This window comes from Uloborus diversus, chromosome 1 (genome assembly GCF_026930045.1).
Source record: "Uloborus diversus isolate 005 chromosome 1, Udiv.v.3.1, whole genome shotgun sequence".
NCBI classification, from domain to species: domain Eukaryota; kingdom Metazoa; phylum Arthropoda; class Arachnida; order Araneae; family Uloboridae; genus Uloborus; species Uloborus diversus.
This window is the reverse complement of record NC_072731.1, coordinates 196,219,497-196,231,519: the sequence shown is the minus strand read 5'-3', so window position 1 is coordinate 196,231,519 and position 12,023 is coordinate 196,219,497. Positions and strand designations below refer to the sequence as shown.

Genomic DNA, 12,023 nt, shown 5'->3' with positions numbered 1-12,023 from the left:
GGTGACACGGATCAATTTCGCAAGCAGGATGTGACCCACGGGATGCAGGTTGTGCACCACTGGACTAGAATAATTTCTTTTGAAACTGGGCAGTGGTTGTATTGGAAATGCAGAGTGCGACTAATCCATATCCTGTGTTTGGAGAGGGCACTGCGTTAGCTGTAGTTGTGGAAGTGGTATTAATAGATAGCAGTATACAAGCCATTTAAGGTAGTATAAATGGCATGGTGTGGGGAACATCGTTATGTGTTGTCGGGAAGTATCAGCCTAAAAAGTTTTTTTTTGTTTATTGCTATTTAGCTAGAATTTTGCATCTAGTTTCAAATTAGCCTACATAGTCCTATTTCGCCTGGAATAACTATTCAGTCGAATAGATCACCGTGCAGGGTTTTTCTTACATTCCTGTTAGAAAATTGCATGGCAGCAGTATGTTTATTTGCTAAAACCTTTGGAGCTTCCTGAACGGACGCTCTCACATATGTTGCATTTTTCAGCGTTGTAGTGGTCTGAGGGTAACCAGGTGTTTTTGTTTTCAATGCAGCTGGGGAAGAGTGGGAACATAATGACATACTTATTTTTCTTACATGAAACTTGAAATCATACTTTTTCTATAGTATTGTTCACAGTATGTCGACCTACTTTTTAAAAGTTCAACTAAGCTGGAAATATTCTAACAGAAAATATATTGTTATTGTTGTCTCACCATACCCACTTCTCCCCTACTTGTGGCTCTTAAATTAATTTGATACGCTAACTTTTTTTTTTGCTATCTGGAGCAGAATCTTATCAGCCAAAACAGTACCTAACATGAAATTCTTTGTGAGTACTTTTCAAAAAAGCCATCATTGTTGATATACTCCTCTACATCAGATGACGATACTCACCACACCATGCCATTGTTACTATTGTAAACGACACGTATACTGATATTTATTGATACTACTTACACCATCGCATCCCCTTCAACTCACACTACGCCCTCACTGAATACGGGAGGATGATTCAGATATGCCACGCCCTGTATTTTTGGAATATTTTACAGCTACCAGAATAAAGAAACATGATTTAGCATATGAGGGGTTTTTTTTCCAAACATACTAAACGAATAATTCATTTAGCGGTTCGTTCTAAAAAAAAGATTTTTTTTTATATAAATTTACCTTACTTTTATATGAGCTTTCAAAAATACCTGAAGATTTAAAGTAATTTTTACAACTGAAATCATTAGTTTATCATACTCAATTGAGAATAAAATAGCAAAATGTTACTTAAAAAAATGTGTAAAGCACCATACACACGAAAACATCAAACTGTTATATATTTAGTGTAATACAAATAATATATTAATTTTGGGTTCAAACAAGAACTGCCCGTCATTATTTAAGCAACTGTATAGTATTTTATTATTATTATTTTTTACATACGTGCACCGACGTAATTATCTACTAATGTAGGAAATAATTTCATTACTACAGTAAACTTGAGAGTTTTTCCTTTTTTTTTAATAAGTCATTTCTCTTTGATGTCAAAATTTTTTTAACTATTTTAAATCATGATATTCTTTTAAAATACTTCTTCCCACTAACTTTTCAAATTACCAAATTAACATAAAAGTTACGTCTTTTATAAACTTCGTGATGGAGATTTATTTCCAGCATCCATTTGTCTTTTACAACCGGCGAAAAAAAAAAAACAGAAAATGTTTATTCCATATAACTCAAGACCAAACCAAGTGACAAAAAAAATTTGAAATTGACAAATCAGGACGAAAACTCTAGAAAGAAAATGCAAAATTGTTCATTTTTAAAAACAAAAAACGTTGCAAACTCTTTTCCTGACTTCATTTATGAGAGCAGTTCAAAGACAGGAAAATACTTTTATTTAAGATTTTTAAGGAAAAATGAATGGTGGCACTTAATATTCTCCAAGTGTTTGAGCTTTTTATTATTTTTCTCGTATATTTAAGGCAATGTTTTCAAAAATGTTGACTAATTTACTTGAAAAATGTTGTGTATAAAATCTCTATTTACAGCTCTACTCTTAAAGAGCCTTTTGCTATATATATACATTTTTTTTCTATTTTCTTGTCTATCCTTGTGTGTTTTTAATTGCAGGAACAAAATTTGCAAAAACATAAAATTTTCCTTTTTAAAAAGCTAAAAGTTGATAACGTTTTAAAAAATTCATTTGCTGAAAGGAGGAAATTCGTTTAAAATTGTTGGGAGTTATGACTCCATAAATATTATTCTTTACAAATGTTTAGTTTATCCCTAAATACTGCTGATCTTTTTTTCTTTTTTCCTAGCAAAAAAACCAGACTCAAAATAAGAAGTGGAGTTAGAAACGAGCTGATGTGTGCATCACATGACTTCCTTTTACTCCAATTTAATGTCATTTCCCCATTATTCGCTATTTTAATGTGATTCAATATTTATTCTCTAAATATCACCAACAATGGCCAAATTGAAACCAAAAAAAAAACTCCGCCAAATTTGTCGCCAAGTTGGAGACAAAACTTGGCGACCAAAAGACTGGCGATATATCGCCAAGTGTCCGACAAATTATAACGCCACTTGAGTTTACATCGAAATTAACAATGATTTCCCCCCAAAAAGGTGCAAAAGACCCCCTTAGGAACATCCGAAAGCAACCAAAAGGGGAGGTGCACAACTAGACCCCACTACGAGTCTATGTACCAAATTTCAACTTTCTAGGACATACCATTTTTGAGTTATGCGAGATACATACGCACATACGCACATACGCACATACACACATACGCACATACATACAGACGTCACGAGAAAAGTCGTTGTAATTACCTCGGTGATGGTCAAAATGGATATTTCGCGTGTCTATACATTCTTAGGCACTTTTCCGCATGTGGTCGAATCGAAAAAAAAACTCAACATTCATTTGGGGGTGAGCAAAATGGAAATTAAGGGCGATTTTTGAGTGAAAATTTTTTTGCGAATACAATACTTCCTTTTTTGTAAAAGGAAGTAACAAACAGTAAAATCCCTAAAACTGAAGTAAATCAGACAACAGAATAAGGAGTTTGATTAGTAAGTTAAAATAAAATATTGAAAAGTTGTTTTCACTTTCTTCTATATCTAATATATAGAATAATGTATTGTTTTCGTGCAAATTTTTGAATTCCAAATGTTGACGGATTTGAACGCTTTGAGGTGTGCTGAGTCCATTTCGACCATTTTTTGAAAATGTCTGTCTGTGTGTGTGTATGTCCGTGTGCTCTGTATTGGCCGCTCTACAGCAAAAACTACCGCACGAAATCGAATGAAATTCAGTAGATTTATGTGCCTCTATGTGAACTTGTGCCCATTAGTTTTTGGTGCGAATTCCTCCAAGGGGGGGGGGGCGGACGGAGCAATGAAACGTTTCTTGAGCAGTGCGTGCCTTCTATTCCCTAAGAAGTAACTGGCGGAATCAAACAAAATTTGGTAACTATGTTGCCCGTAACAGGTACAGGTGTTTATTCAATTTCGGTGTCAATAGCTCTAACGGGGGCTGTGCTATTAACCGTTTTTCGTCGTCACTTGTGACTGATATATCTCAAAAAACAAAGAACGGACTCAAACAAAAATTTATAGACAAGTGATCTTAAAAGGTACAAGAGCTGATTCTATACTGGCGTCAATACTGACGTGTGCAGGCAAACGGCAGTATCTGCAAAAATGAGTTTTCTTAGTATTTAAAGAAATGCGTTTTGTATTCAATGCAAACAACAGGGAAATGTCGGAATTAGACGTCTTTTTCGCCCCTTTTTTTCCGCGAAAACAAAATAAGCGAGCTTGTACAGTAAATATAACGTACAATAGATGACAAAAATGGGATAAAAATTGAAAAATGAAAAATTGAAATTCGCAGTTACAGGGCGGTCATTCCAAGCTCGTCAGCTTGCGAGTTTGAGATTTTCGCTCCCGTGATCGGTTGTGACGTAGAAGTGTTGCAAAGTAGCATTTTAATCTATTCGAACTTAACTTGCGGCTAGGTTCGAGTAGATTAGAATACTACTTTGCGACATTTCTACGTCACAACCGATCACGTGAGCGAGAATCTCGATCTCGCAAGCTGATGAGCTTGGAATGGCCGCCCTGCTCTTCACCTGCACACTGCAGAATAGCGGAAAAGAGGGTGATGCAATTGAATTTTTTTTTCTTTTTCGAATCGAGTGCCATATCTCAATAAGTAATACTACGTTCTGGATGAAATATATAATAAATATGAACCCTTGCGGAGGGGGGGGGGGTAAACAGGCGCTGGTTCAATTTTGGCGCCTATCGTTCCAAGGGGGGACTGATTTTTTTCCTGTGCAAAATAAAATAGCTTTATTAATGCAACAGTAAGAAATAAAAATCGTAATAGGCTGTCGTCTGCGTATTTCGCATGATTTACATTGTTTTAAAATCTTAATGATTTAAACATTTTAACTGTTGCCATCATGTGTTCGTTAACAAATAAAATATTTGTAATTAATAAAAGCAAGGCTTTTAAAATCACTTTCAATTTTCGTTCTTTGCTTTGCTTTAGAGATTATGCGGAAATTGGTATGATCGTCCACCTTTTTGGAGTGTGTAATTTTGCTTTTGTTGGGAATATTGCTTTCTCGTCGAGAACGGGGAGGGATCAGATTTCCTAAGAAAGATATAGAAGAAAGTTTCAGGATGGCCGCAACATACTGGTTTGATACTGAGGAAGTTGTTCGTCGGTCTTCTGTCTGTCTCTCCTTAACACTTTTGAGAAAACAATTTCACAACAGTGCTCCAAGTTTTTTTCAAAATCTGTGTCAAATCATATCATTCAAAATCTCTTTAACAAATGATCGCTTCACCGAATTATCACAGTTTAAAGAAACTTCACATTATAGCGAAAAAAAAATAATTTCAAATTTGAATGAATTTTTATGCAGCAGTCATATATTAAGTCAGTTGTCGTAAAGATACAGGTTATTTTCATTAATATTTTTATCTCGCTGGCTTGTGTGAGACTGACCTCTTCAGAACAATGCCACTGCTCCTGCTCTCCGTCGACGAATATGTTTACTACCCATCATCTACCTTTTACTGCTCAATGTTAATGAAAAAATTCCTTTCATTGTTGTTTAGACTTACTTACACGTGTGCGCACCTATTTGTGAGACATTTGTAGACAATTAAATATATTTAAAATACATTTAATGCTCTAGCTTCATTTTGCGCAATTTTTGCAATTTTTTAAATATTATTTATACTAATTAAATGCTCTAGTTTTTTCGTGTACCAAATATAAACAGTAGTGTTTAAATAACGAACGCCGATACAAAATTTCTCTTTGGCGTTATATTTAAAACTCGTTGTGTATTTTCTAACATACATAAGCATACTTTATAACATAAAACCAGGTATTTTGATAGTTTTGCCATATTAAACAAAATGATTTTTTGACTAGCGTTTACAATTAATGAAGAAAAATTCATAAAAACATTATTAAAAAAAAATGACGATTTTACCAAAGATTTTTTAAATAATGTTTTGAAAATGAAATACTTCACAAATACTATTGCAAAAGATTGTGAAACTTTTTGAGTTCATAAAGAGCATGTTCAAAATGTATCTGTTTCTTCGCATAGATAAACAAAAAGTAACAAAAAAAAATGATTTTGTTGTGTTTATATGTGCATTATTTTTCAATCTCTTCCCGTTAGCTGCTAATACCGGCTTAGAGTTCCACTAAGAAGTTATGTTAAATCAAATTGTAGCTCACATATAAAACTTTTGAGCAACTCTTCCACAGCTGACGAACTTAAGCAAACAAAATATGACGAAAGGTTTTCACAGATCATGTTCAAGTTACATATTCAAGTTTAAAAAGGAGTATGAAAGTTTTCACAAGAAAAAGTTAAAAAGCTTTTTTCTGAATTTATTTAAATGTACTTGCATAAAATTTTCATGCTATAGATTTACATTTAGAAATTAAAAAACAGTACACAGTGTTTGTTAGTTAAATAATTTAAGTTGTAGTTTTACAAAACTCAAAATTAGTGCTGAAATAAAAATATATCATATTTGAATTAAGTAATTTATGACGTGTTTTAGGAAGAATTAGAAAAAAATTTTTTGCATAAAATATGTAAAAATAGTGATATATATACCTCATACGATAAACTACATTAAGTTTAACGATTAAATGTAGGGGATGACCACCTATGTCGGGTCCGATTAGAACAAGAGGTCCAAAACAAAATTTAAAAAAGGAGCACCGTAAGCCAAATTTAATTTGTAAACGACTAAGATAGCTGATTTTCCTATAAATATGAAAATAATTTTTAAACTTATTTTTTAAAGTTAGAAATATATGCCCCTGTATTTAACCATGTTTTTTTAAAGTATCTACTTATAAAAAAGTACAAAAATTAAAATAATATACAAAACCATTTTTTTTACATGATTCACATTTTTTTTTTTTTTTTTTGCTTGCTTGCTTGCACTTTAGCGCATATTCTTGATGCAATAGCTGAAGTTAATTTCATGCATCGAATTTTTTCTTTAACTTCACCCTTAAGACAGCGTTCACCATTCGAAGTGTTCTGTAATGTCCTTTTTTTTTAAACATTTTATGCTTTGAGTTTTTAAACAAGGGAATGACGTACGAACCATCGCAAAGGTAACTTTTCTGCCTTCAACGCTTTTCGTCCAAGGCGATATAGTTGCCCCATTTATAAAATCTTAGACATTGTATTCAAGTCACCTTAGCCATTAAGCACTATTTTTTTTTTTTTTTTTTTTTTTTTTTGAAATTTGGCTGTTTACACAGTCAAAGTGTCTTAGCTATACAGGTTGCTACTAGTTGCCAAAATGAAAACTCATGATAATTAGCAATACATTTGTAACAATTATCTCAGTCCAATTTTATAAGTTCCACCTGGGAGGTAAATTACTTACATCTGCTAATTGGACAGCTAAACATGAAATGTCATTACATGACAGTCTAAAAATATTTCTTTTTTCAATATGTCAAGTTAAATAATTTTTCATCTGCACAGGAAGATACGCAGTCCTTCCAAATTTAACTTAACAAAATTAAAAAAAAAAAAAAAAAAAAAAAAACGACGCAAAAAAACAGGAAGAAAAGAAAAGAACAAGAAAAAAAGCAAAAGTTTTAAGAAATGTTCTTCTAAGAAATATACTTGACGAAAAAAACCAGAAATAATGTAGATCCTGCAATAACATTGAAATTGTTGAAAATGCATTTGATTAATATACATTTTTGGCTACACCAATAATTAATTAGATAATAAGAAATATAAAAAAGAACGTTGGTTTTCGTGTTCAGAATTTGAACCAATGGTCCAATCAAGGAAAAAAGGACAGTCTAATAGAGGAAAACACTCCATTTTTTATTCGTCTACTTATATCTTCTTACCAAGTTTCCCAATCTCCGCATGAACGCATGTGGTTTTAACCCTTTTCAGATGATGTTTATAATAATGTAACCCAATTTACCAGTTGATACCATTTTGAGGCATTTGATTTGAGATAACTACTCAAAAAAGGATTTTAGACAAGTAAAACATGAGGAGATAACGTTTCCGAGCTTAGTAAAACATGCGTCAAGTTTAACACAAGCTACGGTTTTTGAAGACAGATGAAGCTTTATCATCGACGCTGGCTTAAGCTTTTCTTTCTCAAATATAAATTCATTGGCGTTCTCGGCCGGCGCAAGTGAGGTTAACTACTCTTGATCTTAAAAAATACGCTTACAAATAAACCGAAAAAAAAAGATTAGTTAATGGTTGTGTTCGATGAGCGATCGGTAACTCACCGGTAGGTTGATCACATAACAAATAATGACGTCAGCTCCAATACTTTAGCATCGGATGACGTCATTTGCTGTCACGTGATTAACCTACCGGTCGCAACCGGTCGCACAAATCGAACGCAAGCAATGTCTACTACAAATACTTAATTTTTTGATGAGCTCAGCTCTAGCGAATTTGTGACTGATTTTAAAAGTTGATATTTCTTCTTTCGGAGTTAAATAAAAAGGGGAAGTCAATGGTGTTTAATTGGATTTATTCCACAAAAAAAAAACTATGAAGGCAACGCAAGAAATTACAGCGGAAAAACACTTCCCTTTTCCGTAAGCTCCCACAAAAATTGTTTTTTTTTTTTTCTTTTTTTTTTCATTTTCGCAAAAGTGTTATTACACATGACTCCCCTCTTCATACACTTTGAAAAATTTAATTTAGAAGAGTTTCTCCACAGGCAATTAATTTCAGGATTTTTCATGCGGTTAAAACCTTTTACATGGAAAAAACAGCAATTACATTTAAAATGAATAATGTACACACCATTATATCAAAAAGTAGTGTAAAACTTGATGCTAGTTTTAAGTTTCAGTTCGGAGTTAGGCAATGTTCAATTTGTTATAACTATGTGAATAAACATTTACGTACAATTTATTTTTAGGTATCTATAAAACTGTTAATTATCAGTGTTTTGTACATGGCATTTAAAGCATTTGCATTAAAATGTGTAATATAAGCAAAAATTTACAAAAAAAAAATACCATTCTAGTTCAAACTGTTTTAAGCAATCAAATGAAAAACAAAAAGGCACCAATCCAGTCAATGAACAATTCGAACCGGGAGACCAACAATAAATTTTTTAGTCTTTTTCTTTTTCAAAATTGTATTGAAGGAAATTGCTTTTTACAATTCATCTAAGAAAAAAACTTTTGAATCCTTGATGTTAAAAACAAATTTCAATGTGTTCATCCGCTGGTCGTACTGCTCGTCCTTACTTTTTGTATTCATTCTTCGTAGTAGATTTTTTCCCTATAGTCACCTTTCCCTGGTGTGCTACCATATTTTTAGCTACCTGTGTAACGTTATAACTATCATCATTAATAGCTTTTTTTGCTTTCAGCACTCTAAGGGATATTAAGAAGTGTAAGTATTTGAACAAGAGCAACACAATCACCAAAGTAAACCGCAGAAGTATCTAACCAAAAATTAAAAATAAATAAATAAATAAATAAAAATGTGTAATTAACGAATGCAGGAAACTTTTCCCACAGAAACTTGTTTCATAAAGTATTCGCGGAACGTTGCTGGAAATAACTTGTGACGTTTCGAGATTTTTGTGCAGTGTTTAGGGATACGGCCATGAGTTTGAATTCATCGGGGTTTACTAAAGAAGTTACACACTAGAATCACTTAATTGAGACCTAAATCTCTGACTGATTTTTCTATTCATATACAGACATATAAAGCTTTCACAAGTGAAAGCATCGTCTGCTCCTTGACAGATAAGCATTTCAATTAATCAAAAAGTGTTGAAGGCACGATTACCCAGTTCGTGGAGTTGATACAGAAAATTCTCACAGGAGCGCTTGGAAACTCATTTAGTTAAGAAGATGCACTTAATTCCAAAATAAATGACGGTCCTGGAGAAGTGCAAATTACACACGATTAATCAAGCCAAAGGAAAGGAGAAAAAATAGCATCAGATATAAGTATAGCGAAATTCTATGGTAATGCTTAACGTTGACATATAAAGGAAGCATCAATGGAAGTGAGCACTCAAATGAAGAACATGTGCGAAAAATGACGGCTAATTAAGTTGGCTGAAATAAAAAAAGAAAAAGAACTCATATTTTAAATTATGTGCACTTACGTTCGTTTCTTAAAGAGTTTCCCGCTGTAGCGTTATTGATGGACATATTATGAAAACTTTAAATTTTCAATGCCTTATGTTTTAAGAAATGGTATTTTTTGAACTAAGATATTCCTTTAGCTTTACGACAGTTAGGAAATGCAGCAGTTAGTAGTTAAAAATTAATAGTCGATCATGCAATTTCTTCGAATAATACTTTGGATTAGTTTTTCGTTTAAAATTTACAGCATCAAAGAATGAATAACAAATAAAAATTTCAGTTTCTCTACCTCTGACAATACCCATTACCCGCTGGTGTTGCGTTGACGCAATGGTTATAATAAATATCCATAGAAACTACACTAGAAATCTAAGTTTTTTATCGATTGCTAATTTGAATTTAAGAATATTGGTAGAAATATGTTAAATAAAAAAAATGCTTTAAATTATTTTTTTTATATGTGATAAAAATTGTTTCTCTCACATGTTTTTTTTTTTTTTTTTTTGACTAAATTTGTAATCCAGATTCTGTCAGAAAAAAATAAAAATAAAACAGAAGTTTTGGTTTAGATATGAAATACTTTTAGTCAAGGTCACTTTTTATCAGAACATTCCTAAAAAAAAAATGCTTCTGCTGGGTAGGAGGGGGAAGCAAAAACTGGCGTTGCGTTGACGCAACGTCAGCGAAAAAAGGGTAGACTGACTGTCTGTCTCAATTGCTTTAGGGTAGAACTATATTTCATTTTTATTCTGCGCGTTTTGACTGTGGAAGCTTTTTTTTTTCGTCTCTGCCTTTCGAAATGCCCAGAACTAGATATCTAACTTTGGAAGAAGCATTGGAACAGATTTTCGAACAAAACCCAGATGATGATGATGATAATGAAAATGAAGAAACAGATATTGTTGTTGTACCACCAGAAATAACAGAAACTAGTGATGAAGAAGAAGGCAATGAAAACATCTTAAATAATGATAATGAAGTTTTACCGGGCGATACTGCAGGCGAAGTTGAAGTCTACTTAAAAAAAAGGTCAATTGTTCCAAATCCCGTACTAAAAAAACTAAAACGAAAAACAGAAGATTGGCGATGGACGAAACAGGAACCAATTGATAGCTATCAACCAAAAAATGAAGAGCAGGTCCCCATTCGAGCTGTAAGACACACTCTAGAAGGTAAAGCTAGTGTTGATATTTTTTTTTTTTTTTTTTTTTTTTTCATTCCGATGTTTTATCGCATCTTGTAGAACAAACAAATTTGTATGCCCAGCAAAAAAATTGTCCATAATTTAAAGCTACGGAAGCCTACATGCGAAGATTTATCGGAGTTCTTTTGCTAACAGGGTACCATTCATTGCCACAAGAAGAAATGTATTGATCACTTGATAAAGACATTTCTGTTCCGATTGTCCGAGAATCGATGTCACGCTCTCAATACAAAACAATGAAGCAGAATTTGCACTTGGCTGACAATACGGCCATTGATAACAATGATAAATTGTACAAAGTACGACCATATTTGAATTTACTAAATAAGAAATTCCAACAATTTGGTGTATTTTCTCATAATTTAAGTATTGATGAACAAATGATTCCGTATAGAGGGAAACATTCAGCGAAAATGTTTTTAAAAGGGAAACCGATAAGATTTGGCTATGAATCTTGGACTTTAGCCTCCTCAGATGGCTATGTATTCAACTTTGACATTTATACAGGAAAATCAACCACAGCAAACTCGTCAGAGTATGAAAAATTTGGCCTTGGAGGGAGTGTAGTTATGAATTTGCTCAAAGTGATTGAAACTCCTATAAATCATGACATCTACTTCGATAATTTCTTCACTTCATTTCCTCTTCTCTGTCATCTTAAATATTTGGGTTTCAATGCCACTGGAACTATGAGAAAGAATCGCATCGACAACTGTCTTTCTGGAATCAGTAAAGTGTATTAAAAGTAAAGAAAGGGGGTATTATGACTTTCAATATGAGAAGAAGTACGAGATACTTGTAGTTCGATGGAATGACAACGCTGTTGTGACTATGGGTTCAACCTATGGTAAAATTGAGCCCGTCAAATACTTTTCTCGCTATTCCAGAAACCAAAAGAAGATTTCTGTTTCTCAACCTTGTATAATTGAGCAATACAACATGGAAATGGGGGGTATTGATTTGTGTGACAATTTAGTTTCAAATTGCAGAATTAGAGTCCAAGAGAAAAAATGGTGATGGCCAATATTCTCCAATTATATTGATGTTGCATTAACCAATACTTGGAAACTTTCAAAACTGTCGAAAGAAGAAAACAGAAAGTCACTATTGGATTTTAGGCGAGAAGTTGCACTTCAACTTTTACAGACCCCTTATGATAGTG

At 32.9% G+C, this 12,023-nt stretch overlaps 1 protein-coding gene across 1 annotated transcript; it reads left to right on the top strand.

The window, feature by feature from the left end:
- The first annotated feature begins 11,073 nt into the window (after positions 1-11,073).
- On the top strand, positions 11,074-11,604 carry LOC129218117 (piggyBac transposable element-derived protein 3-like). Its single transcript, XM_054852324.1, has one exon. The coding sequence runs from the start codon at positions 11,074-11,076 to the stop codon at positions 11,602-11,604; it is 531 nt and encodes a 176-aa protein (XP_054708299.1).
- The last annotated feature ends 419 nt before the right edge of the window (positions 11,605-12,023 follow it).